Below are 21,378 nucleotides of genomic sequence, written 5' to 3' on the forward strand. Positions count from 1 at the left end.
CAATGTTAGTATTTTTTGTAAGGGGGCTGATGTTGTGGGTGCATTTAGTAGTTTGTACAAGGAAAAGTCTGTGTGAGAGGGTGAATTATATTTGAGGATATAGTAGTCCTGATGGTGTTGTATGGATGTTATCTTTGCCATAAATGGAAAAGGAAAGAAGGGGGGATTTGTTGAGAATAAAATGCCAGAAGTAAATAAGCAATGTGAGTTTGATCATGTAAGGAATGAGAGTTTGAGTGAGAGGTCTGATAGTAAACATGCGCTGATTGAGAGGCGCTCAGGATGTGCCTAAATTGTTTGGACATACGGAAAGGATGAGGAAAGAAAGATGGAACGAAAGAGTCGGTGTATCAGAAGAGGAAGAAGCTAAGGGGAGGGGGAGACCAAGAAGGAGAGTGAAGGATGGAGTGAGAGAGGTCACAAGGTATTGTGACCTGGGTGTTAAGAAGAGATGTGTGCATGGTATAGGATGGATTGGAGCAATTTGGTGTATTGGGAGATGTGCTGTCTGTGGGCTGAACCAAAGCATAATGAAGTGGTCAGGTAAAACAGGGAAAACCATGAATTGGTATTTGGCAATTGGCTGTGAATGGTGGGCTTTGGTTTCAGTGCATTATACATGACAGCTAGAAAATGGTTGTGAGCGAATGAGATCGTTGGTCTTCTGTTCCTGGTGCTACCTCACTGATGCAAGAAACTGCAAGCATCTATGAAAAAAATTAAACTTCACAACTATGAGTCACCAATGCAAGAAACTGTAGACTACTACTTACCAGTTAAGTGCACAGTCTTTGCGTTATTTGTTACAGTTGTGTTATGAAAATATCTCCTGTTAAACTCAACATTTGGGGAGAAGCTGTCTCTCTTACTTGCACCATATAAGAAAAGCTATGTATATCAGGGTTATTCACAATCGATTTTTTCATTAGCTTTTGAATGTTGTTGTTGTTGTTTAAGATTTACATATTTACAAAACTGATGAACCTCAAGTGTCTTGCAACATTTACCTATTTCCCCAGAGATTTATTACAGGGGAAATGTTGAAGAACAAGCGGCAGTTAGGTGTTAAGTGGTGTGTGCTGTAGAATGGCAGTTTGGACAGAGTGTGTTGTGAATTAGTTGAGGTTTGTATTGATATTGTTTGAAGAGTGGATGGTGATTGTAGTGGAATTGGCAAGATGTTTTTTTAGTTTCTTGGGAGAATTTAGTTTGAGTCGTGTCTGTCTGGAGGATTTTTTTTCAGGATTTTACTTCATTAGAATTGTTGATTGATTAAACAGCAAAGGATTGATATTGTTTTGTTGGCTAAGTAGCCTCTAACTTAGCTGACTGTACAACAAAGATGATATGATCATAGCAGGGATAGAGTCCTGTATCCCTTCTACCTGATTTTTCTCTTTCAATCATGGTTTGATCACTCCTTCTCAGATGCAAAATGGGAAAGGAAATGGGAAAGAAATAAGAGACCAGGTTTTTGGAATTAATGGGTTGTTGTAGGTGGCATAAAAAGAGTTATTAAGAGGGAAGTAAGTCTTGAGAAAAAGTAAACACAAACAGTAAATTGCTCTCTGATCGTTGTGAAATATGGAAAGAGTATTTAGTATATTTTGAAGACATTTGTTGAATGTTTGAAATGTGGATAAAGAGAAAAAAAGGGTATAGGTGGAAATAACACCATGGTCGTCAAAATCAAGAAAGTGATAGTGAAAGTATGTGAAAAAATTTCATGGAGTGAATCAAGAAACAAGTGGGATGGTTAAGAGATTGAAAATGTGATTTTGGTGATTCAGGAAAGAGATGAATCAACGAACAAATATTTTCTTGTATGTGAGAGAACATGGAAGGAAAGAGTAGTTAAAAAAGGATTGTGATAGATCCAATGATTATACAGCTGTGCAAGACCTTAATTGAGGGTGGGTATGAGTTAACTGAGAGGTTGTACAATATGCACTTAATGGTTAATTGCATCTTTTACTTTCCACATATGTTCTTGCATTTCTTATTTCTCATCCCTATGTACAACAGCATTCCTGAGCTTTTCTCATTTCATTTACACCATTATCTCCTTGCAGGATGTTACTTTACTGTTTTACTCTAATTTTTGTGAGCAATTTTATTTTTCATTTAGTTTCATATATGCCTCTGACTTTGTTGATTCCAGCACCATGTCAGGAGGAGGCTCACTGTTATGTATTGCATGGTCAAATGGTAAATGCTTGATGACTGTAAAATTTAATTTATAATACATAGCTTGTTGAAACTGCACAGGCCCAGCACATTCTCAGAATTAGTATATCTCTCACTAACCTCTTGAAAATCCAGAATTTTACTATTTCTTAATGCTGTCTGTCATGATGTTTTGATGAAAAGATGTTATTTTTTTTGTAATCTCTATTGAATTACTCAAGTCTGATAAATGATTCCTAACTTTTACACTTCAGAATCACACATCTGATCATAACTTAAGATGGTGTACTTGTTGGATGTTGTAGTGTGTATAGAGATGTTTTTCTGATCTGATAACTCTATTTAATATGGAAAGAGGAAAATTAATGACTGTATGTTAGGAGAATATTGTCCACTTTTGGACACTTACCACAGACAGATTTTAGTAAACTGTTGGACAGAATGCACGAAAGCCATTGCATGCAAATGGGAAAAGAACATTAGGCAGTAGGTAGATATGTAATAATACATGCTCTTCCAGATGTTGCACTACTTTTTGTGTATTTTTGTGCAATAGTAATCCATACATCTTTCCTTGACCAAATTATTAAATGGCATTTTCTGTTTTCACTTTCCCTTTTGATTTTACTGGATATAGTGAAATTCACACATTTTATTGTTTTTATACCTGATAACATTGTCCCACCTTATAGAATGTTTGCATCATGAACAGATGATTGAGCCATTGAGGAATAATCCTTGCTTGGCCCTTCTTGTTCCCATCTTCAGAAAGTGAAGATACAGAAGAGGAGAATTTCCAGCCCCTCGCTTCTGCCTCTCCTAGTCATTCTCTTTGACATGCAGAAGACATGTGGGTAGTGTTGTTTCCTTGCCATCCCCCAGATAAAATATTTTTCAAAAATCAAAATCTCTTGGTCGTGTCATTCTTTATACCTTTTATGCATTGCAGGATCTAGAATTGCTTTCGTTGTACTTATATCTATTACTGTTTTCCTCTTGATCTACAGATGAATAACATATTGCACCATTCTATGATGATAATAGTCACCATATTCCTTTTGGGTATTTTACTTTTAATTACTATAGAACACAATTAAATAGCTGAGGGAATGAATGAAATTGAATTCGGTTTTGGTATTGCAATGGAATCCTGTGTTTTTCAGATGTTCTTTTCAGTTTATTCCCTATTTATCTTTTATGTGTTTTTCATCAAATGGTTCTTATATTATTTTATCTACAGGGATGCTAAAATTGCTGCCCTTGAAAGGACAAGTCAAGAGAGTGAGAGGCATATCGCCCAAGCAAAGTCTGACAAGTTGCGTCAAATGGATGAGCTTCATCACATGAATAAGAAGCAAGCAGAATATGAGGCAAGGTCAGTATCATTGAATTATTTTCCAGACATGTATTGATCGTGAGTTGTAGAAGATTTTGAGACTGTAACTTATTTGTGGAGGTTTTAAGATAGTTACTGAAGGGCAAGATGTCAACTGTCAGATCTATTGAGATTCTTTAATTTGCTGCCATCCATTGTAGTGTATGATTGTAAAACAGAGCATCATTGTTTATGAAATATGTTAAAAGTTATAAGGCTTTTTAGGTGGGTGAGGTGACAGGAGAGCTTAGTAGAGGAGAATATGAAAGGGAAGCATTATTTTGTGAGGGTACCTTTTTGATAAAGTTAGTATAAATGGATAACAGAGCAAGGGTGTTTTCTTTGCTAATTCATTGAACTGGAAGCTCTGAGGAATAAATGAAAGGATGTCAGCTTTATATTCTTATTCTTTCTCCGGGAAGTTTTGATTTTCCATAGATTTTTTTTACCTTATTCTCTTGCAAAAGCACAAGAAACACTTGCTGTTTCTAAGGAACCTGCTCTGTATCCAGTCTGATCTATTCCCTCCCATCACTTTGCCTGCAGTTTTACTGTTACTTCTTTATTTAGTATACTATTTGGATATTGTCATGGAAAATATATGTAATATTGTTGATTGATAATGTTGTATTGAAATTGCCAACTTTAAGCAACATCAACTTTGGATTGATTTTAAAGACTTCTTTCTTCAGAAAGCTTTGATACATGATTTTGTGATTTCATTATCACTAGATGATAAGAATGTTGCACTTGATATGTGAATTAAGGGACTCAGTTTCTTTGGATCCCTGTGAGATTACATTGCATTAGAGTCATAATTTACTTTTTTACACTTGAATGGTGTTTCTCGCTTTTTTATACTTGAATGGTGTTCCCCACATAAGTGAGGTGGCACCAAGAACTGAAGAAGAAAGGCTGTATTCACTTACATCCATTATCTAGCTCATGTGCAATGCACCAAAACCACAGCCCCCATCCACAACCTTGCCCCACAGACCTTTCCATGATTTTTCTTGGCCACTTCACATGCCCTGGTTCAGTGCATTGACAGCATTTTGACCCTTGTATGCCACATCCTTCCACTTCACTCTATCTCCTGCTGAACTTCATCCTCCTGCATGTTCATTCCATTATCACTTAAAATCTTTTTCACTCCTTTCCATCTCCAGTTTGGTGTCCCCTTTTCTTTTCACTTCCACTTCTGACTCTTATATCCTCTGTGTCAACCTCTCCCCACTCATTCTTTCCATATGTCTAAACCATTTCAGCACACCCTCTTCAGCTTTCTCAACCACATTTCCTTTATTACCACACCCCTGTCTTACCCTTTTATTACTTATTCAGTCAAACCACCTCACACCACATACTGTCCTCATCATTTCATTTCCAACACTTCCACCCTCTTTCGCACATCCTCATTTATAACCCATGCCTTGCATCCATACAATGTTCTTGGGACTCATTTCCTTTTTCCCTGCTATAATCTCTTTCCTTACATTCTATAATGATCCCAGAACCTTTGCTAACTTGCCAATCCTATGACTCACTCCTACTTCCATGGTTCCATTTAGTTAGTCAGCAATCTACCAACATTTTGCAAACATGGTTTGCATTCTTACTCTTCAGTTGAATGTTCTGTTATATACTATGTGGGAGAAAACTTTCCTGAAATCAAGCTGAGGAGATGAAAAGCTCAGCGCTGATAGAAAGATAGAAAGAATGTGGTTGATAAGGGATGAGAGGGAAAGCAGATGTTTTAATTGAAGACTCGATGGGATGGCAGTGTACATGTCATGCTGCAACAGCTGAACAGTCATGACAGTTTCTTATCAGATTTATTATTTTTATGGTTTGGAAGAGTCAAGAAGGTTAGAACATTCATGAAACTGATTAGAATTGAGATGTTTTGTTGACCTACCCATATCAGTTTGTGACTGATGAACATGTGGAGAAACTCTTACAGTGGAAACTAAGAGTGTGTCCTTAGCAGTACTCACCACTAATATTCATATAATCAAAAAAAGCCTGCTTTTCAGCATTCATATGGGTTATGGACTATGAAAAACTTTTTTTATAAGGGAAATATTTTATTTATCACTGGTAAACTTTTTAACAAAGAAAAAGTTTCTGTGTGTGATGGAAACTTTTTAGTAATGAAAAGATTTTTATCTGTAAGTCTCTGGATGTTGCGTGCCTTTGGGTTTGGGACCCCATTTATAGGAAATTAATTGCCTTGAAATGAGTATGCCTCTATGCACATGGTACATCCCATGTAAATGAGCTTAATGGTGATGGGTAAGTAAGTTAAAAAAAGATTTAATAGTGTTAGATACAGTAAAGAATGTTTGTCTGTATTCTCCGAATTATGCACAGAGCATAGATCATTAGTAAGTCAGGTTTAGTTATCTTGATGTTCAGTAAAATGAGAGGTATAAAGAAACCAGGGTACACTCACTTGTGATTAGCGAGTCTCAGAAAAAAGGGCATGGGGCCTGTCCTCTGAGAAACTGGATCTGAAGTTCCATGCTACAGCTGAAATTTCTCGTTACCATGTTAAAACTTTTCTCATATCTTTGCACTCTATTATTCATCCACTTATTATGATGCAGTTTAGGTTTTGTCCTCTTCATTATTATTTAAAGAATATTCATATGACTTATGTGTTTTTCCTGCTGATAAAGCAAAAGACATCCCTCAGCAACTTTTCAGCATCCCTCTCTTTTCCAAACTTTCTGTCTCTTCTTTCAACTTATTCATTCTCTTTCTGCACCCATTCCTGTTTACCTTGTTGGTTTTATGTTCTTCCATTACTGCCTATGCCTGCTGTTTACTTAAAAGGGAATTATGGTGCTTCAGTTGTACCTAAGAATAATTGAAATATATATTCACCAGGAACCGTGAACTGGAAAGTCATGTAGCAGAGCGTGATGCTATGATACGTGCTCTGCAAAAACGAGCAGAAGAAAAGGAGGTCTTGTACCAAAAAGCTCTCATGAGAAGCACTCTGAGCACAGGAAAAAGGTAAGTGGTAATTGAGAGTCACATGATGTGTGGACTGCATGCTGTAGAGAGATTCAGATTCAAGTTAAGTTTTCCATTGAAAATTCAGACCTGGATGTTGTTAAGAGTAGGTGAGAAGGGAAATCCATGAAATACTTGCCTATGCATAATGCATATTTAGAATTTTATCTCACAAGGGAAGCAATTGCTTGTAGTTTGGTTTTTTAAGAAGTGGCAGTGATGTGTTTGTAGAAAAGGAAAGAGTAAATGTAAGTAAAGGGTAGAAGCAGGAAACAGAAAAATTGGAAATAGCATTGCTTGAAGGATAATGTCGAATTTTAGAAAGTGGTATTTCACTAATAGGCTGCATTGCAAGTTTGTCCCAAGAACATAACCCTTAAGTTCAAGGAAAACCTTTTTATCCCTGCAACTGTAATGACAATAATTTTGTTGTATCTGTTGGAACATACTCCCTTTTTTGAGGAAGGAAGAAGAGGAGATTGGGATTTAGAATGACAATGAGAATTACAATAATAACAGATTTACCTACTGAATAATTGTATATCTATCAGTGAATGATCAGTAGCTAACCTGTAGCATCCAGTAGTACCAGTCACCTTTATTGTACAGTGGAAATTCAAGGCATATTGTTACTCTACTACTCCCTGGAAAGCATCAGACAGACAGGCAAAAGAATTGATGTATTTGGGCATTTCCCTTCGTAGACATTACAAAAACTTAATCAGTTATAAGTATAAAGACCTGCAAACAAAATGTGATTTGCATTTGGTTCTTTAACATTGGAATACTTTAGAGAATAAAGTGAGACTAGAGAAAGTGAGAAATTTTTTTTTTTTTTTTTTTTTTTTTTTTTTATACTTTGTCGCTGTCTCCCGCGTCTGCGAGGTAGCGCAAGGAAACAGACGAAAGAAATGGCCCAACCCCCCCCCCCCATACACATGTACATACACATGTCCACACACGTGTATACATACCTACACAGCTTTCCATGGTCCACCCCAGACGCCTCACATGCCTTGATTCACTCCACTGACAGCACGTCAACCCCTGTATACCACATCGCTCCAATTCACTCTATTCCTTGCCCTCCTTACACCCTCCTGCATGTTCAGGCCCCGATCACACAAAATCTTTTTCACTCCATCTTTCCACCTCCAATTTGGTCTCCCTCTTCTCCTCGTTCCCTCCACCTCCGACACATATATCCTCTTGGTCAATCTTTCCTCACTCATTCTCTCCATGTGCCCAAACCATTTCAAAACACCCTCTTCTGCTCTCTCAACCACGCTCTTTTTATTTCCACACATCTCTCTTACCCTTACGTTACTTACTCGATCAAACCACCTCACACCACACATTGTCCTCAAACATCTCATTTCCAGCACATCCATCCTCCTGCGCACAACTCTATCCATAGCCCACGCCTCGCAACCATACAACATTGTTGGAACCACTATTCCTTCAAACATACCCATTTTTGCTTTCCGAGATAATGTTCTCGACTTCCACACATTTTTCAAGGCTCCCAAAATTTTCGCCCCCTCCCCCACCCTATGATCCACTTCCGCTTCCATGGTTCCATCCGCTGACAGATCCACTCCCAGATATCTAAAAACACTTCACTTCCTCCAGTTTTTCTCCATTCAAACTTACCTCCCAATTGACTTGACCCTCAACCCTACTGTACCTAATAACCTTGCTCTTATTCACATTTACTCTTAACTTTCTTCTTCCACACACTTTACCAAACTCAGTCACCAGCTTCTGCAGTTTCTCACATGAATCAGCCACCAGCGCTGTATCATCAGCGAACAACAACTGACTCACTTCCCAGGCTCTCTCATCCCCAACAGACTTCATACTTGCCCCTCTTTCCAGGACTCTTGCATTCACCTCCCTAACAACCCCATCCATAAACAAATTAAACAACCATGGAGACATCACACACCCCTGCCGCAAACCTACATTCACTGAGAACCAATCACTTTCCTCTCTTCCTACACGTACACATGCCTTACATCCTCGATAAAAACTTTTCACTGCTTCTAACAACTTGCCTCCCACACCATATATTCTTAATACCTTCCACAGAGCATCTCTATCAACTCTATCATATGCCTTCTCCAGATCCATAAATGCTACATACAAATCCATTTGCTTTTCTAAGTATTTCTCACATACATTCTTCAAAGCAAACACCTGATCCACACATCCTCTACCACTTCTGAAACCGCACTGCTCTTCCCCAATCTGATGCTCTGTACATGCCTTCACCCTCTCAATCAATACCCTCCCATATAATTTACCAGGAATACTCAACAAACTTATACCTCTGTAATTTGAGCACTCACTCTTATCCCCTTTGCCTTTGTACAATGGCACTATGCACGCATTCCGCCAATCCTCAGGCACCTCACCATGAGTCATACATACATTAAATAACCTTACCAACCAGTCAACAATACAGTCACCCCCTTTTTTAATAAATTCCACTGCAATACCATCCAAACCTGCTGCCTTGCCGGCTTTCATCTTCCGCAAAGCTTTTACTACCTCTTCTCTGTTTACCAAATCATTTTCCCTAACCCTCTCACTTTGCACACCACCTCGACCAAAACACCCTATATCTGCCACTCTGTCATCAGACACATTCAACAAACCTTCAAAATACTCATTCCATCTCCTTCTCACATCACCACTACTTGTTATCACCTCCCCATTTACGCCCTTCACTGAAGTTCCCATTTGCTCCCTTGTCTTACGCACCCTATTTACCTCCTTCCAGAACATCTTTTTATTCTCCCTAAAATTTACTGATAGTCTCTCACCCCAACTCTCATTTGCCCTTTTTTTCACCTCTTGCACCTTTCTCTTGACCTCCTGTCTCTTTCTTTTATACTTCTCCCACTCAATTGCATTTTTTCCCTGCAAAAATCGTCCAAATGCCTCTCTCTTCTCTTTCACTAATACTCTTACTTCTTCATCCCACCACTCACTACCCTTTCTAAACAGCCCACCTCCCACTCTTCTCATGCCACAAGCATCTTTTGCGCAATCCATCACTGATTCCCTAAATACATCCCATTCCTCCCCCACTCCCCTTACTTCCATTGTTCTCACCTCTTTCCATTCTGTACACAGTCTCTCCTGGTACTTCCCCACACAGGTCTCCTTCCCAAGCTCACTTATTCTCACCACCTTCTTCACCCCAACATTCACTCCTCTTTTCTGAAAACCCATACTAATCTTCACCTTAGCCTCCACAAGATAATGATCAGACAACCCTCCAGTTGCACCTCTCAGCACATTAACATCCAAAAGTCTCTCTTTCGCACGCCTGTCAATTAACACGTAATCCAATAACGCTCTCTGGCCATCTCTCCTACTTACATAAGTATACTTATGTATATCTCGCTTTTTAAACCAGGTATTCCCAATCATCAGTCCTTTTTCAGCACATAAATCTACAAGCTCTTCACCATTTCCATTTACAACACTGAACACCCCATGCATACCAATTATTCCCTCAACTGCCACATTACTCACCTTTGCATTCAAATCACCCATCACTATAACCCGGTCTCGTGCATCAAAACCGCTAACACACTCATTCAGCTGCTCCCAAAACACTTGCCTCTCATGATCTTTCTTCTCATGCCCAGGTGCATATGCACCAATAATCACCCACCTCTCTCCATCAACTTTCAATTTTACCCATATTAATCGAGAATTTACTTTCTTACATTCTATCACATACTCCCACAACTCCTGTTTAAGGAGTATTGCTACTCCTTCCCTTGCTCTTGTCCTCTCACTAACCCCTGACTTCACTCCCCAGACATTTCCAAACCACTCTTCCCCTTTACCCTTGAGCTTCGTTTCACTCAGAGCCAAAACATCCAGGTTCCTTTCCTCAAACATACTACCTATCTCTCCTTTTTTCACATCTTGGTTACATCCACACACATTTAGGCACCCCACTCTGAGCCTTCGAGGAGGATGATCACTCCCCGCGTGACTCCTTCTTCTGTTTCCCATTTTAGAAAGTTAATACAAGGAGGGGAGGATTTCCGGCCCCCCGCTCCCGATTTCATATTGAAATATATTGAAATATATGTTGAAAAAGTGAATTATGCCATGATATTAAAGGGGTTTGAAAAGGATGAATTTTGTAAGATTGTCTGCAAGTGAAGTGAAATGTTGGAGTGTAAGGAGTAACCAAGATATATGTATAAGGATAGAATGAGGGAGTGTATGGATGTGAGTGTTTTACAGAATGGAGGAATGCTTGGAATGTGCAAGGCCAAGGTTTTCTGTAAGAGACCTTTTATTTCGCCTTCCTAGATAGTGGAAGACCTTGCTAGATTTAGATTGCTGGTTGGTGGAAGACCTAGCTGGACATAGATTATTGGAAAATCATATTATGACCGGTTTAATGGAAATGTGGTACCATCTACATGTCATTCATTGATTTGTTTTTCTGGTCTTTAGCTAAGGACATCTCTAGCAACTATCACTCTACCTTTACTTCACTTTTCTGTTCTGGTGGTACTATAGGTGTCTGTCCTGCATATATAGCAACTCTTGTTGATTCCCATTTCTTATGCAACTCTATCTAGGATGACTTTACCATTCCTTCACCCTCATAAGCTTTTCTTTCTAATTTTATGCCCCTTCCTGTTGTCTCTTTTCAAACACTCCAGAAAGTGCTCTTTTCTCTGTACAAATGCACGGTTTATGGTCCTGATGGAATCTATCCCTGTGCACTGAAAGAGTTTGCTTTTGAACTAGCACCTATATTTGCATGTCTGCTCCGTTTTTGTTTAAAAATGAGAATTTTTCTTTCTTCTTGGAAGCATGCATTGATACATCTCATCCCTAAGAAGGGCGACCATTCAAACCCCTCTAACTATAGTCCTGTTGCTTTGAACCTACCAGTTCCAAAGTCTTTGAATCCCTTCTCATCTCCCACATCCTCAGACATCTTAAATATCATAGTCATCTCTGTGATCTCCTATATGACTTTAGTAAGACAGGATCCACTTGTGATATTCTTTCCTAATTTACTAATGTCTGGTCATCATCCCTGAAAGATTTAGGGGAATCATATATAGTTACCTTTGACATATCCAAAGATTTTGATAAGATGTGGCATTGAAGTCTATCTCCAAGCTTGTCTCCTTTGGCTTCCCTCCCTCACTTTGCTCTCAGCCAATCTGTCTCTGTTGTTGTTCATTGATCAGCCTCATCCCCTTTCTCCATCAACAGCAGTGTCCCTCAAGGTTCTATTTCGTCTCCTACCCCCTTTTCTCCTTTTTGTCAATCATTTCCTCCCTTGCACAAATAACCAAATGTATTCATAAGCTGATGACTCATCACTGCATTCCTCCACATCTGCTCCCCCGTTCTTTCACTCGATCTGCATTTCATCTTGACACAACATCCTCTGTATACTCACAGACCTGGATAGTATATCTCAGTGGGTTAGACAAAATCTGGTTAGTTTAATGTCTCCAAGACCCTGTTTCCACTCATCTCTGTTGAAAATTCCTCACAACTTTCCACTCTCCTTTGACAGTTCTGTAATTCAAGAGGTATTATTGTAACATCCACTTTATCTTGGAAACCCCACATTATGAAAATAGCTAAGTCTGCTTCCAAGAAACTGGGAGTCCCATTTAGATGTTGAAATTTTTTTTCTTCTGAATAGTTGCTCCATTTATACAAAGGATTGATATATCCTTGTATGGAGTACTACTCTCACTTCTGGAGTGGTTCTAGCTCAGCATCCTTACTAACCAGAGTTGAGTTGAAAGTGTTCCAACTTATAAACTCTCCCAGGCTAACTTCAAAATTTGAACCACTTGCCCTCCACTTCAATTTTGGTTCACTCTCCCTCTTCTATAGGCATTACTTTGGTTTTTGTTCTCAAGAGGTATCTGCTTGTGTGGTTCCACTACTAGCCAGACCACATAGTACTTGTCAAGCCGCTATGTCATGTGATTACTATGTGGCCATTGGTATCACAAGAGTGTGCTGTTTTGATAAGTTTCTTTCCGTACACCTCAAAGCTCTAGAACTCTCTACCCTCTCATGTCTTTTGTAGCAACTATGACCTGGCACATTTTAAAAGACAGAGTTTTACTTCTTCCAAATTCTATCCCTCATCATTTCTTTTTCCCCTTTCATTAACCTCTAATTATTTCAGTGTAGACCTGGCCTTGATGTGGACTTCTGTCTGTGACTGGGGCCTCCGGTTTAAGGGAGAGAGAGAGAGAGAGAGAGAGAGAGAGAGAGAGAGAGAGAGAGAGAGAGAGAGAGAGAGGAGTAGTAGGCATAAGAAAATGTTTTATGTGACTTCTTTGATATAATGTATTAAATTTATGGAGATGGAAGTTTGTTGAACCAGTATGACAGCTTATGTGGAAAAGGGTATTTGTTAGATTAAGGGAGTTTTGATGAAGAATTTCTCCAGAAGAATGTATAAACTTGTGTCAGTTTGTCAACCATGTATTTCTGAATAGAGATTTGTGTATTTTCATCTTCATTCACAGCATTTCTTATGTAGTTAAGATTTGATTTAGCCAGTCTTTAACTGAGGCATTCACACTTCACTTGAGATTCATTGCTTGGTTTATCTGATATCAATTTGTATCTGAAAAGCTATATCCCTCCAAGTGGGAATAATTTTCGGATATTAACCTTTATTTCAGTTTGGATGTTCGGAACAGCAGTAGCAACACCAGCATGGTCCATAGTACACAGGCATCAACAGTTGATTCACAGAGCAGTTGTGGGGTAGGCGGGGCTGGGGGTGGTTCCAGTACCCCTGGTACACCGAGACGAGATGAAGAGCTCGGTGAGATCCTCCTCTAGTGTAATGAGGAGATGCAAATGCAGTGCCATGCATTTCATATGCTGAATGTCATATTGAGTGAGCTTAATGACCGGTGTACAGAAATATCCTGGTGCTGATATCAGTCAGCATAGCTTGTTAACAGAGATATTTGGTACCTGACAGAGCTGTTGTCCTTGAGTAGTTGTCTGTGGTAGATGTCATTGATTACAATAACTTGTAGTCATGTAAGTGTGCTTTTGCACAAGTAAGCTTCCTGTGATCTCATAGACTAACTGCCATCCAGCCATACATCTGATTGTCACACCCTACCTCATATGGACTGAGTGAGGTCTATGGTGTTGTGAGCACTTTTGAAATATATGTTCAGTCTTTTTTGTCTCTGCTGCATGTGTCTAATGTCTGCTGATGTTACATTATGTAACTGTGTTCCCATAACTGTGTTCCCAAGTTACAGCAATTCAGCACCTGCTTAATGTTACATCACTTGTGAGCAGAATGCATTAAATGTGCTACTTGCCTGCTGCTCGCCCACTTACCTCCTGCCTGCCTGTCCACGTGTGTCTTCTTCCTTTGTCATAGGTGAGATAATAAATTTTTTTTGTTTTTAGTAGAGAGTGAATTGGCATAACTCTGATGTGTGTGGAAACACTACTGTTATCAAGTGGCAAGAATTTTTCTTTCTGACCCTGCATCCAAGTGATGATGACTTATCCATTTGACCTAATTGGAGTTCCAGTATGAGTAGTCACTTGCTGAATCAATGTTCTACCATCATTGCTACTTTATAGGCCTATGTTTACCAATTCCCAACTCTAAGGTCTTCCCATTTTTTACCCCTTCTTACCCACTGACTGAAAAGTTAATGGGATTTAACAGTGATACATGTCTTCTTGGCTATTTGGGCTCATTTCCTCATGAGGACTAGATTTATATGTAACAGGTAAGACATGCATATGATATTTTGCTTTCTGCTGAAGCGAGAAAGAACTGTATTTGATAGATCTCGGGATCAAAGGTAATGTTTCATGACTTTAACGAAATGAGAATGCTGTCCATACTATATAAAGAGCTCAGTATCTTAGGTTTGAACCATTTTCTTTATATGGATTTCCACACATGCAAGGAATGTTGTAGCAATTTGAGTGTAAAGAGGAAGAAATTTAAGGCCACTGTGAATCAAACAAGAAAACAATGTATATGTTGACCACACTGTTCCTGTGGCTTTCTTTTGAGATACTTGATATTGAAGTCAAAGATTAAGAACATTAAAGACCCAAATAAGGAAGTGGTTTCTTTCCAGAAGCATAAGCTTTACAGCTCTGATTATCATGCCCTGGTTCAATCCATTGACAGCACGTTGACCCCGGTATACCACATCATTCCGATCCACTCTATTCTTAGCATGTCTTTCACCCTCCTGCATGTTCAGGCCCCAATCACTCAGAATCTTTTTCACTCCATCTTTCCACCTCCAGTTTGGTCTCCCATTTCTTGTTCCTTTCACCTCTGACACATATATCCTCTTTGTCAATCTTTCCTCACTCATTCTCTCCATGTGACCAAACCACCTCAAAACACCCTCTTCTGCTCTCTCAACCACACTCTTTTTATTACCACACATCTCTCGTACCCTTTCATTACTTGCTCGATCAAACCACCTCACACCACATATTGTCCTCAAACATCTGATTTCCAGCACATTCACCCTCCTCCGCACAACTCTATCTATAGCCCACGCCTTGCAGCCATATAACATTGTTGGAACCACTATTCTTTCTAACATACCCATTTTTGCTTTCCAAGATAACATTCTCGACTTCCATACATTTTTCAGTGCTCCCAGAACTTTCGCCCCCTCCCCCACCCTATGATTCACTTCCGCTTCCATGGTTCCATCTGCTGCCAAATCCACTCCCAGATATCTAAAACACTTCACTTCCTCCAGTTTTTCTCCATTCAAGCTTAACTTATTGTACTTAATCACCATCTCCCACGTTAGCGAGGTAGTGCAAGGAAACAGATGAGGAATGGGCAAACCCACCCACATAAACATAAACACCCACACATGCATGTGTACATACATCTACATTTCAACGTATACATTCATATACATATACAGACTGTTTCCCCTTTTATAAAGTTAAGATACAAGGAGGGGAATGTTTCTAGCCCCCCGCTCCTGTCCCCTTTAGTTGCCTTCTATGACACGCAGGGAATGCGTGGGAAGTATTCTTTCTCCCCTATCCCCGGGATACTGTTCACCGAAACCACAGCTCCCTTTCCACATCCAGGCCCCAGAGACCTTTACATGGTTTACCTCAGATGCTTCACATGCCTTGGTTCAATCCATTGACAGCACGTCAACCCCGTTATACCACATCGTTCCAATTCTCTCTATTCCTTGCATGCCTTTCACCCTCCTGCATGTTTAGGCCCTGAGTGCTCAAAATCTTTTTCACTCCATCCTTCCATCTCCAATTTGGTCTCCCACTTCTTCATCCCTCCACCTCTGACACATATAGTCTCTTTGTCAATGTTTCCTCACTCATTCTCATGTGTCCAAACCATTTCAACACACCCTCTTCTGCTCTCTCAACCACACTCTTTATATTACCACTCATCTCTCTGACCCTTTCAATACTAACTCGATCAAACCACCTAACCTCACAAATTGTCCACAAACATTTCATTTCTAACACATCCACCCTCTTCCGCACAACCTTATGTATAGCCCATGCCTCGCAACCATATAACATTGTTGGAACCACTATTCCTTCAAACACCCAATTTTGCTCTCTGAGATAACATTCTTGCCTTCCACACATTCTTCAACGCTCTCAGAACCTTTGCTCCCTCCCCCACCTTGTGACTCACTTCTGCTTCCATGGTTCCATTCGCTGCTAAATCCACTCCCAGATATCTAAAACACTTTACTTCCTCCAGTTTTTCTCCATTCAAACTTACCTCCCAGTTAACTTGTCTCTCAACCCTACTGAACTTAATAACCTTGCTCTTATTCACATTTACTCTCAACTTTCTTCTTTCACACACTTTACTAAACTCAGTTCCCAACTTTTGCAGTTTCTCACCCAAATCAGCCACCTGCATTGTATCATCAGTGAACAACAACTGACTCACTTCCCAAGCTCTCTCATCCACAACAGACTGTATACTTGCCCCTCTCTCCAAAACTCTGGCATTCACCTCCCTAACCACCCCATCCATAAACAAATCACACAACCATGGAAACCGACATTCACTGGGAACCAATCACTTTCCTCTCTTCCTACTCATACACATGCCTTACATCCTTGGTAGAAACTTTACCGTGCTTCCAGCAACTTACCTCCCACATCATATAATCTTAAAACCTTCCACAAAGCATCTCTATCCACCCTATCATATGCCTTCTCCAGATCTACAAATGCTACATACAGATCCATTTGTTTTTCGAAGTATTTCTCACATACATGCTTCAAAGCAATCACCTGATCCACACATCCTCTACCACTTCTAAAACCACGCTGTTCTTCCCCAATCTGATGCTCTGTGCATGCCTTGACCCTCTCATTCAATACCCTCCCTTATGATTTCCCAGGAATTCTTGTAATTTGAACACTCACCTTATCCCCTTTGCCTTTGTACAATGGCACTATGCATGCATTCTGCCAGTCCTCAGGCACTTCACCATAATCAATACATACATTGAATATCCTTATCAACCAATCAACAACACAGTCACCCCCATTTTTAATAAATTCCACTGCAATACCATACAGACCCACTGCCTTGCCGGCTTTCATCTTCCACTAAGCTTTCACTGCCTCTTCTCTGTTCGCCAAACCATTCTCCTTGACCCTCTCACTTCGCACACCACCCCATCCAAAACATCCTATATCTGCCACTCTATCATCAAACACGTTCAACAAACCTTCAAAATATTCACTCCATCCCTGCTTATTATTACCTCCCCATGTGTCCCCTTCACCGATTTTCCCATTTGTTCTCTAGTCTTACACACTTTATTTACTTCTCTCCAATACATCTTTTATTCTCCCTAAAATTTGATAATGCTCTCACCCCAACTCTCATTTTATTATTATTCATATTATTATTATTATTATTATTATTATTATTATTATTATTATTATAATACCCAATCACCGCCTCCTTTGTCAATGAGGCAGCACCAGGAAACAGACAAAGAATGGCCCATCCACTCCTTTGCACACCCATATACACAAATGCCCATACTTGCACATATACATACATATACATATCAACATATACACATACATACATATACACACACAGACATACACTCCCATACACATGTACACATGCACACCTGCTTGCCTTCATCCATTCCCAGCGCCACCCTGTCCCTCAGGGAACAGCACTGCTCCGACCTGCTTCAGCTAGGTACCTCTAATATTATGGCAAAATATGTGATTAATCTTCAGGGCTATATAGAACACTTGATTTTAGGGTCATATACATAGAGACAAGTATGACTCTTCCAAGAATGCTGGTTTCTTTGTGATGATCACCTGATTCTTCATCACCTGATTTAACCAGATTTTTTCATGGTTTCCAGCAGGACAGGAAACTTCTATTTTGAGTTTGAGATTTGAATTTCAAATCAAGATTGTAACATCAGGAAACTTATTAGCCTCTAGCTATAGCTCCCCCCTTCAAGCAGGGAGAACTGTGGGCTAGTTCTTGAGGGTTCCATCTTTTAGCTGTCAGTGTAGCTTTTATTTGGTTTCAAGTAGTTCATATTTCTGTCCACGAAAGGTCATGAAAGCTCAGCAAAATCTGTGAAATATTTACTAGTTCAGCATTGTAAAGCTTATCAGTTAAATAGAACTGTTTAGGAGTGTGGTCAAAATGGAGTGGGCAAGGCTATACTTCCACTTGGTTTGTGCTTTTTGAAGTCTTTTGTCACCCCTCCAATTAATAGTAGGAAGTATTCTGTAACAAAACAAAGCAGGTGAACATGCTTGTAAATGAAGCGAGGAAGAATAAACTGAAGGAAGAAAAGACAGAAAAAAAGACAAAAATAGAGGGGAAATAGCAAAACTTCTTTAGGCTTGAAAAGTTTTGACTAACCATGTGATTTTCCTGAGCATGTCTTGAATACTTAGTGCAGCATTCTAAGATCAGACCTGGGAATTTCATATCACATTTCAGGCATATTTTAGTACATTTTTTGAATGGTTATATTTGAATATTATTTTTTTTTTTAATATTAATTGCTTAGAAATGAAAATAATCAGCAGAAGGTGTTTGACACCAGGTACCTTTGCCTTTGACAGTATTTATAACAAAAATATCTGTTTATAGAACTTTCCTTTTAGTCCATTGCTTTTGAATTCATTTGTTATCCTGCATTTGACATCCTGTAGTGAGCAAATAATATTGCCTTCATACCCCTATCTTGCTTAATCCTTCTTTGTGATTGATTTAGTCCACTGCCATCTCCCATTTAATGTATACTATCCAGATATTTTTAACATCATTCAGACTGGTGTTCTTTAAACCGTAATGACATTTATTACTTGACAGCCTTTTATATAAAGATTCTGTTTGCTCCTTGTTCAATTTCTTTCTTTATACAGCCTTTGATATGCCTTCAGTTGTTTTGACAGCTGGTTTTATATTTCAGGATATTATCATTTGATGACATTTTTTTACGCCTCTCTGTTTCTTCTTGTAACAAAGGCTTAGAAAAGCTCATGCTTTGCTTTTCCTTTAGCATGATCCACTTGAACTACTAGATGGGTCAAGAAAAGTGAAAGCCTTTAACAAAATTTCTTTTGTTTAGAACGAGACAAATGACAGTTTTGAATAATGGTAACATTGCAGTCTAACCCAATCACAAGCTCTTTTCTCTTACTCTTATCATTCTTGGGCAGTAAACATTTCTTTAGCAAAATTTTGTTGTTCATTGCTTCATTTTGAAAAAAGACTTATTCTTATTTAAGGATATGACAAGTATTGAGGGTAAAACTGCTTTCAAATGAGAATGTATGTAATCCTTTCCAGTATCATTTATACATACTAGCTCAGCAACTAGTTTTGGTACAAGGGATGATTGATTTTTCATAATGAAACAGTGAGATAGTAATCCATGAATTATCACAGAATTATGATAATTTGTAGCTTGTAGAGATGATGTGGCTTTTGAAATCAAGAAATGATTGCAAGTTCAGTGTATGTTAATCCAGGCAGTTGAATCTTAAGCAGATGACATTGATAACTTCAGCATTATGTTTGTTAGTATTGATCACTTGTATCTTACTTAATGCTGTTTTATAGATTCCAGTGATTAGACCTGGACAGAGACTTGAATCAGAAAGAAGCTACGTATTCATATGAGGTTCACAAACATGTGGTGGTAATGTATTGGCCCCTCCCAGTACCCCAGCTAACACAAGGAATGTCTGGTTCCCTAGCCTTGGAGCAGTCCCCTAGCTAATAGGAATATGATAGCAGCAGCCCATGGTGGTATTCCTGTCCAGACTCAGGAGGGTTATGATGGAATCATTTTACACCGTCCATGTTAGAACGGAACCATTTTACACCATCCATGTTAGGATTGATGGTCTTACTTTGTTTCATTAGAATGTAATAACTAGGCTAGTCCTGCCATCCTTTCTTTACAAGCAACACACACCTACTCAAATTTAGTTATATAAGTTCTCTTGCTATCTCTTGTTGGCACAGAAATTTTTAAGTGTAAGCATGATAGAGTCCAACGAATTTATGACCCTTAGTCCTTGGCTTCTTGGACTGCTGAGAATCTTTAGGTTCTGACATGTCTGACTCTACTACCAATGAGAGGGAGGGCTCAGATAGTAATAGTACCAGTCCCTGCCACTATCTTTCCGTATTCAACAGACCTACCTCTTTTTCTATTCACTATACCATCATGCATGGTCTTTCTGATAACCTGTATTCTGATGAACGCCATCTGTGTAGTATTCCTCCTAATATTTTACTTCTCTGTGAGACCCAACTATCAAAGGATGTTCTCACTAGCTCTTTTCTCATATTCAACCATAATCTCCACTCGTAGTTCCAGTTCAAAGTTAGTGTCTGTGCTTATTCCAAATTCAGCACAGCAATGGCATTGCTTAAAGACCTTGAGTCCCCAGACTTTTATGTAATCTAGCATTAGGGCTTTCTCCCAAATACCTCTTTTTTCTTTTGTTTCACCTACTGCTTTCTTAGTTCTACAAATTTTATAACTTTTTTTGACTAACTAAACTCCTTTCACGAGGCTGTGACATCTTTATACCCGCAAGCTGTGATCTTCTACTTAGGGGACATCAGTGTTCACCATAAGGAATAGTTGATCTACTCCTATACAGATGATTAGGGAGTTGAAGCCCTAACATTCTCCATTCTCAGTGATCCAGAGCAAATTGTCACCACCCCCTCTTCCATAATACTGACCTCTGTTATCACTCTCCTTATATTCTGGATCTGTTTTTCACCTCAGATCTTCCATGCTGTAGCATTATAACCTCACCCCCAGTTGGTTCATCTGACCACACTTTCATGAATGTATCTCTTTGATGGTAACTCCCTCTCCAGCAGCTACTTTGAAATGTAAATATTGACACCTCAACAAAGCTGATTGGAATGGTTTGCAAAAATTCTCATCTGACTTGCCTTGATAGATTACTGTCTTTTATATGGTAGTGCTTCTCTCTCCATCAAAAGCATAGAGGTTATTGTTGTTGGAATGGAAAGATTTATCCCCTTTTCCTTCAAAAGGACTCCTTCCACCAAAGCAGGGTTCAGCTGTTCCTGTTCTTATGCCATTTAGGCAAGGGATCAAGCATATCAGGTTTGGAAAAGATCTCCATCCTCTGACTCCCTTTCAGCATATATTACTGCCAGCAGTCATTGCAAGTGTGTTATCCTT

The 21,378-nt window shown here is 39.2% G+C and overlaps 1 protein-coding gene across 6 annotated transcripts in view; it reads left to right on the forward strand.

The window, feature by feature from the left end:
• LOC139755911 (uncharacterized) overlaps positions 1-21,378 on the forward strand; it is a 72,137-nt gene that overhangs the window by 37,212 nt on the left and 13,547 nt on the right. For all 6 annotated transcript variants that reach the window (XM_071674653.1, XM_071674656.1, XM_071674657.1 and 3 more), the window contains exons 11-13: positions 3,428-3,562; positions 6,455-6,583; positions 13,297-13,442. In XM_071674653.1, the coding sequence (XP_071530754.1) occupies positions 3,428-3,562; positions 6,455-6,583; positions 13,297-13,442 (410 nt within the window). The remainder of the gene's footprint in view (positions 1-3,427; positions 3,563-6,454; positions 6,584-13,296; positions 13,443-21,378) is intronic.

Source organism: Panulirus ornatus, chromosome 20 (genome assembly GCF_036320965.1).
Source record: "Panulirus ornatus isolate Po-2019 chromosome 20, ASM3632096v1, whole genome shotgun sequence".
Lineage (NCBI taxonomy): Eukaryota > Metazoa > Arthropoda > Malacostraca > Decapoda > Palinuridae > Panulirus > Panulirus ornatus.